Raw genomic sequence first — 19970 nt, forward strand, 5'->3', positions numbered from 1 at the left:
ATATAGATTTTAGAACATGGAAGTTGGAAACTTCCTATTATTAAAACTACTCAAGCTGTGATCAGAAATGAAAATTGGATTAGACAACTTCTAGGTCCATTCCAATTCCAAGAACATATGATTTAAATGATTATTACTATGATCCCCTGGCTATAAGGAGGAGTTAAAGGTGTAGCTTTAAAGACAATAGTCCAGTTACACCAAAGCTTTTAAAACAATATATTAAAATCTTCCTGTAGTAGATTCCCTTAAGGGATATAGGAAACAGCATTGATAATTTACAGTTATGCCATTATATCTCAGATTAAATACCTATTTGCCTATTATTTAATTTCAGTTATACGAAGTACTTACTCAGCCCTTTAACAAATAATAGAAAGCATAATAACTCTATATGATGAGTGGATTTGCTGGACAGCCATGACCCTATGTACAGGAAAGGAAGGATCACCGTAGAATGAAACATTGCCATTTAAGAACACCTATGCATATTTTATAACCTACCCTAGCCTTAAAAAAATAAAGCTGAGAGTGATACATTTAGGATCAGGATCACTTAAGGTTATTTTTAGCTTATAAGCTTGAGGAGGAAGAACTCACAATGTTTTGGCCAGATGAAGAAGAGAAACTGAAAGGACCATCTTATTTTTCCCCACTGACTGCCATCTTTTGTCCCCTAATTCTGAGAAGGCCATCTCCTCATACTTAATACAGAAAAGGAAGAGCTCATGGATGGTTTTGCTTTCCCTTTTAGACAACAGAGGAAACTTCCAAGCCAAAAGATGATTAAAGAAATACAAGTTAAGGTATCTGGTAAGTTGGGTGTTTATTTGTAAATGAAGACAACTGTATCTTCTGCCAATTTATGTGTTATAGATGAGAAAAGTGAAGTCCACCTCTTGAGTAATTCATGCTCACTTTACACTATTGGCATGAAATGCGTACTGCAAGATCTACAGAGTAATTGGTCATTCTCTGAAAGCACTAAATGGGATGAGTTTGCTATTGAAATGTTTAAAAACCTTAATCTTATAATTAAAAGCTTTTAAAAATATTAGGCCAGGCACTTAAAATGACCATCTGAGGCTAGTTGAATCTTTGAAATCCAAATGCTCATTACTGCAGGTTATTGTGGCAAAGCAAAATTAGCATGTTACAACTTAGCGAAATGTCCTGAAGATATTGGTATTCCCCAAAATACCAATACGTGGTGGGGTGGGGAGAAGTACCCTTTAGAGTCTGGTAGAAATTACAGGGTTTTGGGAACAAGGCCAAAGGAAAAGATTGGCCATTTTTATTTGTCATTATTTTGGAAAGTAAAGTACTGTGTTTGATTCTAATTTATGATTGCTGAAGAAATTGGACAGACTGAAGGAATTTCTGAGATCTTCAGAACTGGGCCCTTATCTTAATCTTCAGAAAGGAGAGGGCTTAATTAAGTAAGCCTTAAAAGCATACAAGCACTTACTGACCAAAGCCTAAAAGAAATCAAAGTATAGGTTAAATCGGGTTCAGCTCTCTCACCATGACCCATATTTATTTCCTAGAAAAAAGGAGCTATATTAGTTAGAACTGCTCTAACATTTTTCCCAAAATTAAAAAAATTCTATTAATCCACTTTCTTGTTTACTTACAGGAAATTCCTTCTTGTCTGTTATACAATGCTTTTGCTAAGTGGTATATTTACTATGTCTGCAACAAGAAAATTATATATTAAATGATTCATTGCATTTTTTATTTGAAATTTTTAAGGTATCTGCATGTAAAATCTTCAGCTGGTGGATGGTGACTTTTGAAGAACAAAAGGCTTTGGCAACAGAAAACAATTGTTCTGGGTGATTTCTAGAATGGTTTTTGTTGAGTCTTTGAACATCCTAAATATTGGTTTGTTATTCTTTTCCAGAAAGAAAATGAATTTGACTGGTTCACCTGTGTTATTTTACTGAGTATTGATAAACTTTGAATTTTTTAAATTACCTTCAATTGGGAAAGAAAGAAAGCTTTATATTTGTAAGAAATATATTTGATAAAGTTTCTTAAAGCAACACCAAAAAAACAAAAGAAAAGCTAAGTGAATTTTTGCACATTCTACACACAGTGCCTGTAAAACTCATTTGTATTTTCAGTTTGTGCTTAATTTTTTTGTTAGTGTTTAGAAAACAATGCTTTAAACATTCTTCAGTGTTCTGATTTCTTATTACCCCCTTTCCTCTTGGGCTTTTGAACTGTATTTGATGTTGCTTTGGGATAATGTTTATAAGTCAAACATAAGATATTGTACATTGGGCACATATTTCTTGGGCTGCTAATAATAAATTAATAACAGGTAACCTGGACAAACCAGGAAGCACCAAACCCCTTTTCAGTTTGAACTCTTCTTTGCCAGGTATGAGGACTTCTGCATCTTACAGTCAGCACAGAACACACTGAGACTTGAATCAAGTCAGCAACAGAGCAAAATACAGGTTAGATAAGTCCTTGTGTAGCAAATTTCAAGCATAAGAAATAAAATTTAATTCTTAGGGTATTCATCTGACTTGAACTCTGTTGGTTTACTGTGTTAGTAAACTGTGCTTTCTATTATCTATACTTAAAACCTGAGCAGCAACTGTGTCCTTAGAGCTGTTGCCACATTAGTCTTTGCACTATATAGCATCTGGCTTTATGGAACTTAAGTTTACCAAATACAAAAAGAAACTTCTGCTTTTAAAAAAATTATATATATATATATATATAGGAAATTTTAAATCTGCATTTCCCCCACAGCAATTTAAGAAGTAGGCTGTGATGTCCTACCACTTTGAATGGTTTTCTAATATCTTTCTGAATGAATAGTTCCTGAACATTGCACTGATATAATCGATTAGAATTTCGATATTTAATTTCATCTTTATTTCCTGGTAGAGAATGCAGGAAAAGAAGTCAGGTACATAACATAAAACAGATTGGGAATTTCTTGTTTCCAAAGGGCATGGCCTTCCTTAGCATCAGTTTGAAGCTTTTGTTATGACTTAGCTGACTTGTGGCAGCGGGGCAAGCAAAAACAATAACACTGCTTATAAATGGCACCACATCTTGTTAACCTCCCCCCCAAATACTCTCCGAAAGTCATGCACATACCTGTGGGATTTCACACACCACCAGCTTAAAATGCTATCTCTCTGTCCATCAGAAATAGTCATTATTCTATTTTTAAGGCAGCAACAAGAAAAGAAAAAACACTTTTCCTGAGGGATTTCTAACCATGTATTTAATCCTCCCATTTGGGCAGTATAGGTGTTTGCTTTTTTGTTTTCTTTTTTTAAGAAAAACCTTGAAACCTTTGACACTGACAGATGTGTTTGCAAGGATATGGCTGCAGTATTACTAATTTCCATGTGTATCTAGAAGTATTTTTAAATGGCATACCAAAATCCAGAAGTTTAAAGATGCCTATATAAAAGTAAACATTTATTTAAAGTACTCTGAATATGCCTTCTTTTTTAATTAGAAATATCTTCAAGACTTGGGTGTTTGTTAATAACTAATAACTGGAGTAAGCCACAGGATCTAAAGCAGCCCTTTTTACAGTCTAGTTAGGAGAAAATAATTGCAAATATCCACTTAGAGGCAAAGAACAATTTTTATTATCAAAAAGGTTTCTGCACATTGTTGTGGCAATATTGTATCTGTTTAGAAAATGAGCTTTTCCAAAAGCAAACAAAGATAGGTTCCTCAGGTAACCAAAACTGAAAATCAATATTTCCATGTTTCATTAATCAAGGCATAAAATACAATTAAAGCAAAATATTTTACATTAAAATCTTGGTTGTGTATTTTTTTAAAAGGGAAATAGTTTGGGGTGGAAATTACCAGTGTTTTCTATTTTTATTAAACCATTCACTACAACAAGTAAGTAAGTATAAAAATTCCAATTCCACTTTTATACCTATTATTTGTTGTGGTGAATGGTTTAATAAATGGCAGATTTATGTCCAGAAGTCACTCTATTCTGTCGTGTATTAGAGGAACACATTTTTCATATCAATCATATTCCCTTATCTTGAAGTTTTTGCCTTATATTCAAAAAGTTCAGTTTGAATTCTTCTTTACCAGGTGTGAGGATTTCCGCACCTTAGAGTCAGTGCAAAACACGCTGCAACTTGAATCAAGTCAGCAACAGAGCACACTATGGGTTAGATAAGTCCCTGTGTATCAAGTTTCAGAATAAGAAATAAAATCTAATTCTTAGGGTATTATCTGACTTGAACTCCGTTGGTTTACCATGTTAGTAAACTGTGCTTTCTATTATCTATACATAAAACCTGAGCAGCAACTGTGTGTGACGTCTTCACAAAATACTTCAAAGCCAAAGAATGTCCTATTTGCTAATATGAGCAAATATTTTGTTTCACAATGTACTATCATTTATTGGTGACTGTGATAATTTACTGTCAGTAAATGCCAATAACTAGTTAGAAATTGTAAAGTAGGCCAAATAAGAAGCAGAGAGAGAAAAAAAATCACCTCCCTAAGAAAAGGGTTTTTCTAGACTTGAATGCACTCTGCTTTTTCAGAAGAAATACTGTATCAGTCAGGGAAATAGATGACACTCAGAATTATCTGAGGAGGGGGTCTATAAAAAGATTTTTTGCAAAAGCGCGAGCACATTATGTGGAAACCACAAGTAAGTCCGCCAGGACTAGTAAAAGCCAGGCTCCCACTGAGGCCCCTAATCCTGAAGGGATGAGGAGGGAGCAGTTACCAAAATCCAGAGGTGGAGAAGGCTGTGTGGAAAAGAGGGTCCCCTCTCAGGAGCTAAGACCCTCAGGGGAGGCCAGCCCGAGGCATCCGGCAAGGGAATCAGGGAAGAACACCTCCACCTACTACCTCCTCCGACCCCAGCTCCAGCTCTCCGGCTCCCCATTGACCAACATCCAAAGGTCAAGAAAGCTTGATGACTTGGCCTTTATAAGTCAGCCCCTGGGCATGGAGCAAGGAAGAGAGGGGTGGGCAGCGGGTCCGGAGGTGTCAGCAGGGAGCGCTTTAACCCAGCCATTGTCCAGCTTAGTCTCAGATCCAGGTGTTCATTGTTCAGTAGTCGACTATTCAGAGTCTTTCGAGGAGACTGATGAAACAGTTTATGAATAACAAACGTGGGGCACAGGGTTTTGGACACTGGGGGGCTTAAGCATAAACTATAAAATGAGAAGAATAAGGTACTTTATTCCTCTGTGGCAGGGAACCCAGCACTTGGGTTTACGTTGCAGGGCAACACCTGTGATGAACAAAACACATGGTAGCGATAGCCCATTCATGAAAAACTAACAGCTATTCTTTTCACAGGGATAGTCAAAAAATGAGGGGAAAAAAGTATCTTCAGTTGGAGCCAAACAGCCATCTCTAGTTTGAAAATACACTCAACAAAATGTTGGTGATTAGAGATAACAGGAACTTGGCAAGGGAGGAATTTTTACAGAAGTTCAAGCTTTTCACTTTGCAGCCACACTCTGATTTTATCAAAATTCTTACCCATCCAACGGATGTTTTCTTCAATGGTTTCAATTGTCTGTTGGACACAACGGAGCTGAGAACCATTTTCTTTCAAAGAGCTGAAGAATCCTTTTACCTTGTGAGGAAAAAGTGGGTTTTAAAAAATTAATTTTATTACATTAACCAGATGTAACTTTAGTTAAAACTGAAGGCAAAATTCCAGCATTTGTCAAAATTCTATATAGAAGGCAGTCCCAGCTGTCTGAATAGGATTATGTACACATAAGCAGTATGAAATGAGCTCATGCCTCATGATGTCCAGTTCTGTGTTTTTTGTCTGCAGTTCTTTTGTTTATTCTCAGTTGCCAGACTTTAAAAGACTTCACTGTTTACCATTTTATAATTAAGGTTTAATTGTGTCTATTTAATGTGTCATTCTGTTCTGTACTCACAGATGCAAACTTCATTTTTTAAAAACATGATCTCTAAAAAGCAGAATGTGCAGAGTCTTTTCTTTGCCAAGCAAAACAGTTTCCACCACATAAGTGCTGTCTTTCTCCATGGGCCTGGCCTTGTATGTTATTATAGAAACACTGTGGGGAATGGGATTCTTAGCAAGTTATGGTGGTAAGATCCAAACCTTGCCAATTTTTTTATCCTAATCTACAAGTCATGTATTGTTGTCTCAAGATAAAATCCACATAAAGTTCCCCATGATTTTAAAGAGATAAGAAACTCTTGGCTATCTCCTGAAAAATATGTTTGTTCTTGTTTCATTTCTGGGTATCTTAACCCCTTGAGCTCACATGACAGATAGGCTGGCTTTGCCACAGGATTGACCATTGTGCGATTCTGTTTCACCTTAAAGGGTTATTACCCCTTTCCCATAAATTTTCACAGCATTAATCCATCAATTTTTGATTTGGTATTCAGGAAGCCAATGTAGACCAAGATGTATTATTTATTCAGCATAGATTCCAGACAGCCAATTCCTCAGAAATCCATGTCATAATACCATATTATTAATTTGGGAATAAAGAGGGGAGTAGGAATGGGTTTTAGAAAGATCAGATTTCAATTTTAAAGGATGCAGAGTTGTTTTAAAATTATATGTCAATACAGTACAACTTTTCAATGAGCAGAAGGCATGGCCTCCTGCTGTAGCAACCTGGAAAACAGTTCTCCACTGTCTACTTCAAGTTGTAGCTCAACCTACTGTTTCATACGCTCTCAGAATGCAAGATTAATTCACAGTCAATTAAAAATCACTTGGAGCACTATTCAACAAAGCACATCAATAATTTTACTAATTGCTCAAATCATTAATCCTGAAGGAGCTCATCATGATAGCTCCACTAAAAACAGACCTTCTACAACAGCGAAGCCAGCTGTTAACCATTACTCTTACCCTTGTCCTGACCCAAAATCATCTCTTCTGTCTTCACCTGCCTTGGAAATGCAACATCTCCACTGAATATTTGATTCAGACTTGGCTCTTTAAGAACAATTTCTGTGCAACAAGTAGCACAATACAGGGATAGGAAAACAGGTTTATCCTACTAACTTGATTTGAGCAAATGATACAACTTCTATAGAAGCCAGTCTCCTCATTTGTAAAATGAAGAGCAGTGGTGAAGGATGTAGTTATATAATGCAGGTAAAGTGCAAAGCCCCAAACCCAGCATGTATCAGGGACTTAACCTCATCCATTTGTTCACCAATATTTACTCTGGTATTTATTCATCCCTCTGCTGTAATTACTGTGCTAGACACTGAGGATGCAGCAGTGAATCAGGCAAGCGTCCTCCCCTCATGGAGCTTACAGTCTTTTGGGGTATACAAGCAGTAAATATGATTACTGTAAATAAACTGCTATGAAGAAAATATGCCAGGGGTATGCTAGTAACTGAGATGTGGCCTGCATTGAACAGCATGGTTTTGGGGAAGGTGATTTGAGCCGAGACCTCTCAAAGATAAAATGCCCCTTTTTAGTGAAAAGTTGGGGAATGGGCAAGCCAGGCAGAGAGAAGAAAAAGTGCGGAGGCTTAAAGACAGGAGAAACGTGGTAGCCCAGAAGCAGAAGGAGGCTGAGTGGCTGCAGTTTTATGAGAGAGTAAACCAGGAGAGCCTGTGGGAATTGGCACCAGAGAGGTCCTCAGAAGCGAGGTCTTCAAGGTCGTGGACACATGGGAAGGAGGGATTTGGAATTTACTGCAAGAACAATAGGCAGGGTTTCAAGAAGCCAGGGTCATTTATGGGCTGACTTGCAGTCTTAAATGTGGAAAATGTTTTGCTATTGGCAAAGTGGCAAGGGGGAGGCCAGTTAGGACACTATTGCAATAGGCAAGGCAAGAGATGAGAAGGGATTGGATGGGGGTAAGAGCAGAGAAAAGTGCACAAGATCCAGTGCATGTGCTGAGGGAGGACCAGCAGGACTTGCATAGTTAGATGTGTGGGGGAGGAAGGATTCAGGATGACTCCCGTATTTTATATGTCCATAGTTTGTTCTCCATTATGATAAAATCTCGGGCTCTTTACTTTTCATGCCCTGCTTCAGGGTCTTTGCACCTGATGTTTCCTCTGCACACAATACTCCTCTAGATGTTGGCATTTCCTTCAATATCTTCTCAAATGTCTCCTAATCATCCTATAAAATAGCACCAACCCTCTATCCCAATCACTCTCCTTGCTTTTTTCATCTTCAGAGCAGGTAACTACTTGACATTGGTTGATTTGTCTGTAATTGTCTGATTCCCACAGCAGAAATTTCAGCTCCATGACAGCAAAGGTTTTGTCTGTCTGTTCAGTTATAGCCCCATAACCTAAAACCATGTATGGCATATATGTCTTGAATGAATTAATGAGAATACAAGTGAATGAATGAAATGCTTTGTTGCTATAGATCCTGTCTATGGATGACTACCTTTCTGGTCAAGCCTTTGGACAGCTCTTCAGTCATCACACAGAGTATCTCTGCTCTAGACCTCGCTGGAGTTCAAACTTGAATTATTATATGCAAGTTAATTTTACAAGCCTGGATGAGGCTACTGAAAACTGGAAAAAAGCTACGAGACTGTAACAACCCTTCATTCTTTTTCATTTCCAAAGCTCTCTCCCCATCTCAAGCTAGAAAACAGTGTAACCAGACTATATAATGGAACCACTCCTAAAAAAATTAGTATTAGCCTCTCAGCTTTTATCTAAATGTACCATAGTTTAAGAGCCTTGTAAAATTTGTTCCACGACTTTACTATAAGAAACCTTATTATAGAAGGGACACCACAGAACTCAATGGCCCACACATCAAAGTCCTCAAGTTTAGGACTGAAGAAAAGTCTGCTTTTGTAGAAAACATGTATGCTTCATGTTCCCTTTTACCAGACAATGAGAATAACTCATACTGATTCCTCATTTTTCCTTGACTTCTAGGAATGTCTGTGATAAATTCAGGGGACAATTGTGAGAATTATCCTCAGCCATAAGTCCCTCACATGGTTATCACCTGTCCATTATGTATCTTTTTGTCCTTCATTTTAACATTTCTTTTATACATGGATCTTAAAGCTGCCTGAAGTTCTTTCTGAAGGTAGATGGTTATATAATAAGTGACAGGGAACCATGAACTTGGATGGTTTATAAAGAATCTAGATTCCAGACCTGCCTCTTTAGCAATACCTGGATGACCACTTCAGTCATTTATACCTCAATGCCCACTTTTAACATCCTTAAACAAGGACTAATTGTCTCAAGTAATTTTCTTCAAGTCCTAAGGTTTTTACTGGCAGAGCTAAGACCTCTTAACGTGTCTGAGAAGAGGCACAGTTTTCACTAGTTTAATTGCAACTGATTTATGCTGCTGTCAACACCATAGCATCCAAAAATAACTTCTAAATGACAAAATCCATTTCTAACTCACCACACCCTCAAAGTATTTTGTCTACCCCATATTGATTAGCTAATTTTTATTTTTGTTTAAAAAGAAATATATATATATACATAAATATATTTTACCTCTTCAAGCCGTGTTCTTGTGGAGAATTGATTTGTTGTACCCATTACCATGTGGGCTATGGAAGCTGAGCCAAGTTCAAACCTAGAGAGGGAAATATTAAAAAATAGGTTGTGAAATACTTATTCATTTAACATATATTTTAAAGGCCTCCTATATGTAATAGCTTTTAACTAAAAACTGATCGGTGTGAAAGTATAAAATATGATGTCTATCCAATGTGTTAAGATCTAGCTGTAAAGAATAATAGACACCAACAGCTTAATAAAAGGTTAAGTATCCAACAGAAAACGACAGAGGCAGGAAGTGCTATAATAGTTAGACAAAGACAGAGGCAAACAAGTAAATGCGCTCATGGAAGACCTGGGCTGAACTGTGAGGAGAAAGGCTTCAGATAAGTCCACGGGCTCAGGAAGGGGTTATGCCAGATGAAATGGAAAACATCCCTGTCCAGATTCACTAGTTAGCACTGAAGTCCAGTTTTATGTTTTCTACAAATATTTTAAGTACTTCTACTGCCTATCTTCAATCGAAAAGTACCTTTAGACTGTTACTGTTCTTTTACAAACAGCAAGGCTAAAACACAGTAAGGTTATGAACTTAATCCAGTCACAGCACAATTTTTGGCACCACTTACTTTTGTACAAGTTTGTTCCAGTTTTTCCTCAGAAATTGCCAGGCCAATGGGTATCCTACTGGGTTCCTGCCAATGAGTATAAGAATTTCTGGAAACTCCTGAGTTTTTATTTTATCTCCCTTAAAGCTTTCATCCAGTAGCCTAGAAGGATTAAGAAAAGAAATGTTAGCAATGAATAGGTGATGAAACAGTTATGAATCACTGCAATAAAATTACTTGTAAAAGAAAAAGAAGTCTGCCAATAACAATTAAAAAGATAAATGGGTAACCAGAATCCTGATAAACCCACTATAGCTACATAATAAAAACTAACATTTATATAGTGTTCATAACACCCATTCTCATATACCCTCTTATTTGCTCAAAAGAATAGTTACGGAAGAGTAGCTCTAGTAAATATTTTTAATGTGTTGTCATTTTAAAGATGCACAAATGTATACACCTTTAAATATTTTTCCTAACACCTGGTTCTCCCTAATTATTTGCCTTTCTCATTAGATGTGTGCCGACTTGCAGTATGTTCCCAGCAGGATAGACAATTCCTGGCCAAGAAAACAAAAATAGATGCCAGAATGATCTAATCTAAACTAATTTCCCTTGGCCACATGAACATGAATGAATGACTGACTCACCATTGAAGCTTTTCCTTATTTTGGGTTGTGCAGAGGGCAAATTCAATTTGGTTTTTCTCAGTACTGGACAAAGAAAACTGATATTTACTATAAAGAAAATCCCAGCCTTCTGTGCTCTGGGCCCCCACAGCAAACACTGCCAAGGTCACGTCAACAGGCAGGCTATAGAAAGGAACACACTCGGTGAGAATCTGAGATGCAGTAAGTATGTTTAGAGGCATAATGGTGACTAATTATGAACTGCTGAACTTTCCCCATGATCAGAGAAGCATGCCTGGAAATATAAACAAAAACTACTGATTTCCTTCAGTTACACTTTTTTTTTTTTTTTTTTTAAGGACAGAGTTTCGCTCTGTTGCCCAGGCTGGAGTGCAGTGGCTCGATCTCGGTTCCTGCAAGCTCCGCCTCCCAGGTTCACGCCATTCTCCTACCTCAGCCTCCTGAGTAGCTGGGACTACAGGTGCCCACCACCACGCCTGGCTCATTTTTTGTAATTTTAGTAGAGATGGAGTTTCACTGTCTTAGCCAGGATGGTCTTGATCCCCTGACCTCGTGATCCGCCCACCTCAGCCTCCCAAAGTGCTGGGATTACAGGCGTGAGCCACCGTGCCTGGCCTAGTTACACTTTATTAAAAAAAGGCAAGAGAAAAATATCTAAAATTAGGTTTTAAGTAGCCTTCTCAAAAATGTAACGTGAAATGCCATTTTTATAAATACCTACATATTTAAATACTTTAATGATGCTGGGTGACTCCATAGGGGATCACCTTTCAAGCCAAAAGAAATTCAAACTATATTCAAAATTTACACCATGATCACAAGTCAGGACTGCAGTAGGACCACTGTTTGGATTTCTTTAAGCTGAAGCATGTTAGTTGTTGGCATAAATGTTTCCTGGGTGGGGTTTAAGCTCCAAATGGAAAAAGGACTGAAGTGTAGCAAGAATAGGGATTTCCAGATATGGTAAAATCCTACCTTGCTTAGACAATGTCAGCAATTACTATGCATCCCTGTCAGGGAATTTGGAAGCCCAAAGAAACTACTATAAAATACAATGCATGTGTTTCTCCATGGCATGGCTGTCACCGTTTAATACGATTTTGCATTGTCTATACAAAATGGGAATTATTCCCATACCATCCTAACTCCCCAGATATTTGACTTTTATGCATAAAAGTTCCCTCCTAGCATTTCTTAACGTTACGAGATACATAGATAAATCTTAAAAAGCAATTTATTTTCCAGAAAAGGGGAGCAGGGGAGACACTTACACTTTTTGTTTTCCCTAATGTTTAGTACCAATGATGGAAAACAGAAAAGATACCCTTCACATCAACAAATTGGTTATTTAGTAAGGACTGACCTCAAGTTTCCATTGGATTCCTTCCACTTTCTGAAATAGCCTTCTGCCCTCTGTACGCACGGCTGATACTTGCGCACACAGGCGAGGAGGAGTAGTTGACTCCGCAGCATTCGCTCTGAGACTGAGCCCTCGTCTGTCCACGTCTGCTTATCAATGAGGTCCCTTAGCAGCCTGATGAGGAAGGCCTGAGGGCGTTGTACAGGGAAACAGGGACCAGTATTGTCACAGGTCATTTCATGTTAATATAATCCATTATGGTCTCAGATGATGGGGGCTAATTTTTAAAGCATAATCTAACTTTTACTGTATAAATCATGCAGCACTGTTTAATTATAAAAGGGCCAAAAACAATAAATAATGATGAATGAATTTCATATTTTCATAACAAACTTTTATAAGATATCCTATCTACTTAAAGTCAGGATGAATTGCCACTTTTACAACAAACTCAAAGAGAGTTTATATGACTAAATTTTGAGAGCAAATTATGCAACAAGACTTCATGACATTTTGCCAAGCACAACAATTTTGTGCCTCTTCCTCAAGTACCATGAAGAGTCCCAGAAAATCTGAATGTCAGCCATCGTAATAGGAAAGGAAAATGAAATAAAAGGTTTGTGAAAGGAAGGAAATAACAAATCCATGCAAATTAAGTACAGTCTAAGAATGCCATTCCTATTTTTAGTGACAAATAAAACCAAAATCTTTGCTAGTCCATCTAAATAACTAATATTTATTTGCTTTTCCTTAATATGTATATAAAGATACACACACACACACACACACATGCACGCACACACACACACAATGATTAACACTCTTTTTAACACAAAAGAAATAATAATTACATAACTTTTATTTCAGGCTTTTACCTTGAATTGAGTTTCCACTTCATTCATATCTCTTTTTTCCATTAACTTATACATAGGAATCAGCTCATTCAAACCTTGAAACACGGGCATAATTTCAGTTTCATGTTTCAAGTACAGGGATAAATCCAAGGCCTTTTCAATGGACAGCTTCCCAATGCTGACCAAGAGACACTGTGGTTAGTGGTTTAAAAGTAGATCCGGGAAGTCAACTTTTTGCTTCAAAATATATTTTCATCTTCTAGCAAAACAAGCAATCAGATATAAATGTCCCTTATAAATAGATAACTACGGCCGGGCGTGGTGGCTTATGCCTGTAATCCCAGCACTTTAGGAGGCCAAGGCGGGTGGATCACCTGAGGTCAGGAGTTCAAGACCAGCCCGGCCAACATGGTGAAACCCCGTCTCTACTAAAAATACATAAAATAGCCAGGCATGGTGGCAGGTACTTGGTATGTGGGAGGCTGAGGCCGGAGAATCACTTGAACCCGGGAGGCAGAGGCAGTGAGCTGAGATGGCACCACTGCACTCCAGCCTGGGCAACAGAGTGAGACTCCATCTCCAAAAAATAAATAAATAAACAGATAGATAACTACTATATAAGTCTCTTTTCTATCACATATAACATAACATCTGGCATGTTTACACTAGGGAGGAAGTTTCTCAAACAGTAACATCTAGGGCTAACGTGTGGATAAGCCAGAATGGAAGCACGTCAGCATCTATCCCTGTGAAACACTGGATTGTGTGCTGAACTTCTAGAGTAAGCAAGGGATTTCCATCAAAGACCCTTTAGGAAGCCTGGTCAAACAGACTATCATCTGGTCAAAACTATGAGTTCCTGGAGGAAACACATTTTCTTCTCCATTTCAAAGATACTGCATATCCTTAGAAACCTTCATTACAGAGGGTTAGTGTTAAAAACCTCAGTGGTAGGGTATATATTATATAAGTTAAAAAAATAAAGAAAAAAGAAGAAGCCCTCTAAGGCTCAAGCAGAAATATTCTACAGAGGGGAATATTTTAGGCAGAAACAGCTAGGTAAGCAACCCTTAACTTTCTCCCCCATTGCTTTTTCTCACTTCAGGAGGCCCAGTAGGGTGGTGAGAAGAACCAGAAGGCACTCAAAATTTAGGCCAGAAGGATATGGGTATGAGGAGAAAGAGATAATCCTTCCCACCTGCATGCTTCCTCTTAGGACTTTAGATCTGCCTACATGTTGAAGAAGTTTGAGTTTTAGGCTTTGGGAGCATTTCCTTAAAAACCATTGTCATGGGGGAGGAAAAAAAAGGGTAGTGTTAATTCTGTCCTCACACACTCAGAGATCATTTGGTTGGGCTACATTTTATGAGCTATATTCCATAAAGATGCTGCAAAGTTCAGGTATCTGGTTTAGGAAAGAAAAAAAAAAATCCCTTCTTTAATCCAAGAAATGTAATGCAAACAACTTGGGCCTGTGTCACTTAGTCTTCTAAGAAGACTTCAAGGCTGTTAAAGACCCAGTGGTGGGAGAAACCTGATCCGGTATAGCAGGGCCAGAAGAAGCTGCGGGACCACGCCACAGGGACAAGGCAAGGAGTTTCGCCAGGATGTTGATCTCCTGGTTATCTACACTTCTGCCTCAGTATGATCTGAATTATTATTATTATCTTTTATTTATTTATTTATTTATTTATTATTATTATACTTTAGGTTTTAGGGTACATGTGCGCAATCTGCAGGTTAGTTACATATGTATACATGTGCCATGCTGGTGCGCTGCACCCACTAACTCGTCATCTAGCATTAGGTATATCTCCCAATGCTATCCCTCCCCCCTCCCCCCACCCCACAACAGTCCCCAGAGTGTGATGTTCCCCTTCCTGTGTCCATGTGTTCTCATTGTTCAATTCCCACCTATGAGTGAGAATATGCGGTGTTTGGTTTTTTGTTCTTGCGATAGTTTACTGAGAATGATGATTTCCAATTTCATCCATGTCCCTACAAAGGACATGAACTCATCATTTTTTATGGCTGCATAGTATTCCATGGTGTATATGTGCCACATTTTCTTAATCCAGTCTATCATTGTTGGACATTTGGGTTGGTTCCAAGTCTTTGCTATTGTGAATAATGCCACAATAAACATACGTGTGAATTATTAATGAGAAAGATTAAGATACAGATTCCTTCCTTCAAGTGCCTTAGTAGTCACAGACAGGAGGTTAATTATAAGGCTAAAAGCAATCTTGGGTTGTTAGAAGAACTTAGAGGAAAACACCTTTCAACTTCTTGTTATCAATCAATCATTTTTGTCTTTAGAAATCAAGAATTTGAACAATAACAGCTGCTTTCAGAAATAAACCACGACTTTGTGCAGCGTGTATTACCTGACGAGCTGAAATGCATTGTTAATGAGACTCGCCCGATCATTACTGCTGACTGCTGTGTGTGTTCCTTTTAAAAGGCCGGTCAAAGAGTCCCATCCATCATCCTCGTAATGCACAATGTAATAGCCATTCATGTCCACATTAAATTTGATCCATTCCACCTCTTCTGGGAGGATGAGCACATCTAGAGTAAATAAAATAAATCAAAGCTCCATTTGCTCCCTTGCCTGATGAAAGCTTTTCTGATCCAAGATTGGGCAAGGAAATTAGAGAAGAGTTTAATACTGAACAATTTGAAATCATCACTTATTTCTTTCAGAAACCAGAAAACAGCAACTCAATAGACAAAAGCTAACACTAGCTTTAGACATCAATTTTGTGAAATTTATAGATCTATGAAAAGAATGCAACTACATCTCTGGCCATACATATGATATAACCCAGTAATGTTAACAAAGTAATAGTGAATGTTCACTGGTAGTCCCTCCTTTTTAGCATTATATAATTCAGCTATAATTTCTTATCTGGCAAGACATTGGCCATTCTTCTTTGAAACCAGAAAGCATTTTCAATCTGATCCCTTTTGCTTTAACCAAGATAAATAGCAAAAGAAACAGCATTTTAATCCTACACATTTTCACATTCCTCCTTGAATTAAACTAGTAGTTTCCAAAATAAATTACCTGTTTTTGTTTTTAGCAAAAATCGATGGACCATGTCTGATTTGCTGGTGATGAATGTCAATGGAACATGCCACAGGTACCTAAAAGAAAGGAGAGATGGATTATTCATTTGTTGATTCAATTCAACAAGCAGTTATTAAATCACCTATCATGTGCCAGGCACTGGTTAGTTTAGAACAAGATAGTACCAAAACTGCTACAGCCAAGCTCTCAAAACATCCCCAGTCTGTTTTCCAGCTTTGTAGGGAGTGTCGGCTCAGGCACTATTTTCTTTTCTTGGACTCCTTGAGTAGGGCTAAGAATTTGGACTCATGTGAACCCTGAAAGCCTTTTTACAGTGATTGGCTGATTGCATCTCAGAGGCCTAACTTCAGGACTCATGTGCCTCCTGAATAGTATACTAGGAAGGACACAACATCACCTCCTTGGGATTCCTGTCAATGATATGTAAGCTGAATCTGATCATAGAGAAACAGCAGAAAATCCAAACTGAAAGGCATTCTATAAAATAACTGGTCAGTACTCTTCAAAAAATGTCAATATCAAGAAGCCCAAAAAAGACCGAAGAGTTGTTTCAGAAAAAAATGGAGACCAAAATGATGCAACAACTAAATAAGTGATCCTGTATTAAATCCTAAGTCAGAATTTATTTTCTATTTTGCTATAAAGATATTTTTAGGACAATTGGAAAAAGTTGAATGGGATTTATAGATAATAGTATTATATAAAGTTTATTTCCCAATTTTGATAATTGTACTGTGGCTATGGTTATACAACTGAATGTTCTTGTTTTTTTTGTTTGTTTGTTTTGAGATGGAGTTTCGCTCCTGTTGTCCAGGCTGGAGTGCAGTGGTGTGATCTCGGCTCACTGCAACTTCTGCCTCCTGGGTACAAGTGATTCTCCTGCCTCACCCTCCTGAGTAGCTGGGACTACAGGCACCCGCCACCACGCCCAGCTAATTTTTGTATTTTTAGTAGAGATGGCGTTTCACCATGTTGGCCAGGCTGGTCTCGAACTCCTGACCTCAGGTGATCCTCCTGCCTCGGCTTCCCAAAGTCCTGGTATTAAAGGCATGAGCCACCGTGACCAGCCATAAATGTTGTTTTTTAGAAAATACTATGCTGAAACATTTATGTATGAAGGGGAATCATGTCACCAACTTACTGTCAAACAGTTCAGAAAAACATATGCCAAGTATATACATATAGAGATATGTATATAGGTATCTATGTAGATAGACGGATATCGATTAATCAAGATTTAAAACCTCCTTAATCCTTTTGGAAAGATGGGGGAGGGAGGTGTATATATATATATACACACATGCATATATATCCACACAAACATATACAAATATATATATATAGAGAGAGAGAGAGCAAGAGAGAGAGAGGGAGGTGAAGAAAGTAAAGGAGTAAAGAGTTAACATGTATCTAGGTAAAGGATATATAGGAATTTGTTGTGTTATTCTTGTAACTTCTCTATAAGTCTGAAATTGTTTCAAGATAAAAGAATTTTTTAATGGTATCCATCCAGGGTCAATCAAGTTGCAGCATCTTGTTTCTAATAATATTCTTCTATAGCATTAAGCTGACAAACAGGTTCCAAATCTAACTCAGAAGAAGACAACTGAGTCTCTCATCATTCTCGGAAATCACCTAAATTCTTTTGTCCTACAACCAAATGCTAGGCACTATTGTAATCTAGTAGCAGTTGCTTAGGTTGGAGCTGATTTCAAGCCAGTAACCAGAAATTACCATCATATCAAATTACAAAATATGAGAATGTTAAAGTAATTATATCGTCAACTTTACTGAGAATAACCAAGGTTTAAAGCCTCCTTAATCCTTTTGGGAAGATGGGGGCAGGGAGTATAAGTCAACTTCATAGGATACACAGATGCAGTTGAAATATTTTAGCAATAGCGGTAAGGGCATTATTTCAAAAGCAAGGTTCCATCCTACAAGGCAGATGTTACCTAAACAACAAAACGAATTTTACTCTAGGAGCATTACCCAGTGTCCGGGGCGCCATCAGAGCCCTTCATGTAGTGCTCTTGCTTCATGTGTACGTTCCTCCCCCTCACTGTGATGGTTATCAGGGGAAAACCCTTCTGCAGTGTCCAAGTGTTCATCATGGTTTTCACATCCAGCCCTTCCTGATGCCAATGCTCGTGTGTACACAAAAAGGCAGACACATCACCCATTTAACCCAACTCTAAGAAAAGACAGAACACCAGCTTATGCTCAAACAGCCGCTACCAGTTGCCAACCTCCCCTCTTTGGAGTGCTTTCTGATCCCTTTCTTAGTGTGATGTCCCCAGCCATCACACCTCCATTAGAGCACCAACTGTTTGCTTGTCATTTTCCTCCACTACACATATGTGTCTGGAGGACAGGTAGCATACCTAGTTCTGCCGGGCACACTTTGGGGCTGGCAATAACACTGGGCACAAAGCAGGCATGTGAATGAATGAAGGAAGAGAAGGGAGAGAAAGTGCCAGGTTTTCAATACCTACCTAACTATGCTGGTTTCAGACAAGCAAGGTGGAAACAATGTTCAGTCAAGAGCCTGTGTTTCTAAAGTGAGAACACAGAGATGACCCACACTCAACAAATAGTGGGAACTCAAAAGGAGCTGTTTTTTGATACTAAAAAAGCTTTTAAGAAACAATTTAAGAAGTAGTAAAGGCTGGGCGCGGTGGCTCATGCCTGCAATCCTAGCACTTTGGGAGTCTGAGGTGGGTGGATCACCTGAGGTCAGGAGTTCAAGACCAGCCTGGAGAACATGGTGAAACCTCATCTCTACTAAGAATACAAAAATTAACTGGGTGTAGTGGCGTGTGCCTGTAATCCCAGCTACCTGGGAGGCTGAGGCAAGAGAATCGCTGGAACCGGGGAGGCAGAGGCTACAGTGAGCCGAGATCGCGCCACTGCACTCTAGCCTGGGCGACAGAGTGAGACTCTGTCTCAAAAAAAAAAAAAAAAAAAAAAGTGGTAAAAAGATAAAACGTGCCACAGGACAAATCTAGAAACTACTGAATAAAGCAATCTCTAGGAACAAAAAAGCCAAGAAAGTAAACATATAAAAAGAAAAAAGAAAGATAAAATTCTGTTGAATCTCCAGACTCACCCTCAGCTTCCTCTGAAAACATCCCACAAGTCCAGATGAACAGAGACTCAGGCTGTTTTGTGACTTGATGTTATGAATACTTTATAGCTTAGCAGTTAAAAACATGAGTTAGATCTAAATTCAAATCTCTGCTCTGCAATTTACCAATCAGATGTCTTTGTATTTCATGTTCTCAACTTTAAAAATAGGGATAGTAATAGTACCCGGCTCACAGGTTTATTATGAAGAGTAAAGGAGATAATACATATAAGTGCTTAACATGTGCCTGACACATGACAAGTGTTCAAGAATGCTCAGTGCCATTGTCTTTGTACAAATGCAGAGCTCTGGAAATGACTGACATATCCTTTCGACTGCTACAATGCAGCCGTAATCTGCTATAAACATGTCATAAATCCACTGCTTTAAAAGGGAAGCTAAAGAAATTAGTATCAGTGAGAAGCATTACCAAGGAAAGCTCTGCAACCCTCCAGTATAGATACACTTTAAGAAAAATTGAAAAAGATTATGAGTATGGTATAGTTTAAATGCAGTCTTATCTGGAATGAAGGTGATATAATCAAGGACCTCAGAAAGTTTGGCACAGAGCTATCTTTCAAAGAATATGCAGTATAAGAATGTGCTTGGGGGAACATGTACAGATACAGAAACTTACTGAGGATGAAGATGAATGTTGACTTCTAGAGCAAAAGCCATCCATCCCTTTTACACCATCTGTAGGGCAAATCTAAAAACCAAAAATAAACACATCACTCTTATTTCTATAGAAAACAATGATTCTCCTCAGAGGGATTAACATGATG

At 38.1% G+C, this 19970-nt stretch overlaps 2 protein-coding genes across 47 annotated transcripts in view; one reads left to right on the top strand and one right to left on the bottom strand.

Annotated features, from left to right (window-relative positions):
- The window catches only part of CAST (calpastatin), a 799019-nt gene extending 796334 nt beyond the window's left edge, over window positions 1-2685 (top strand). For 41 of the 43 annotated variants that reach the window (XM_063724001.1, XM_063724002.1, XM_063724003.1 and 38 more), the window contains 2 exons: window positions 755-813; window positions 1753-2176. In XM_063724001.1, coding sequence (XP_063580071.1) covers window positions 755-790 — 36 coding nt within the window. In that variant the 3' untranslated portion in view covers window positions 791-813; window positions 1753-2176. 43 annotated transcript variants of the gene reach the window in all.
- The window catches only part of ERAP1 (endoplasmic reticulum aminopeptidase 1), a 52755-nt gene that overhangs the window by 15140 nt on the left and 17645 nt on the right, over window positions 1-19970 (bottom strand). For 2 of the 4 annotated variants that reach the window (XM_054555131.2, XM_054555130.2), the window contains exons 10-20: window positions 19823-19894; window positions 18051-18205; window positions 16035-16114; window positions 15352-15535; window positions 12986-13142; window positions 12114-12298; window positions 10751-10912; window positions 10119-10259; window positions 9484-9565; window positions 5512-5608; window positions 3604-5257 (exon numbers count right to left, since the gene is read on the bottom strand). In XM_054555131.2, the coding sequence (XP_054411106.2) occupies window positions 5178-5257; window positions 5512-5608; window positions 9484-9565; window positions 10119-10259; window positions 10751-10912; window positions 12114-12298; window positions 12986-13142; window positions 15352-15535; window positions 16035-16114; window positions 18051-18205; window positions 19823-19894 (1395 nt within the window). In that variant the 3' untranslated portion in view covers window positions 3604-5177. 4 annotated transcript variants of the gene reach the window in all.

Source organism: Pongo abelii, chromosome 4, assembly GCF_028885655.2.
Source record: "Pongo abelii isolate AG06213 chromosome 4, NHGRI_mPonAbe1-v2.0_pri, whole genome shotgun sequence".
Classification (NCBI taxonomy): domain Eukaryota; kingdom Metazoa; phylum Chordata; class Mammalia; order Primates; family Hominidae; genus Pongo; species Pongo abelii.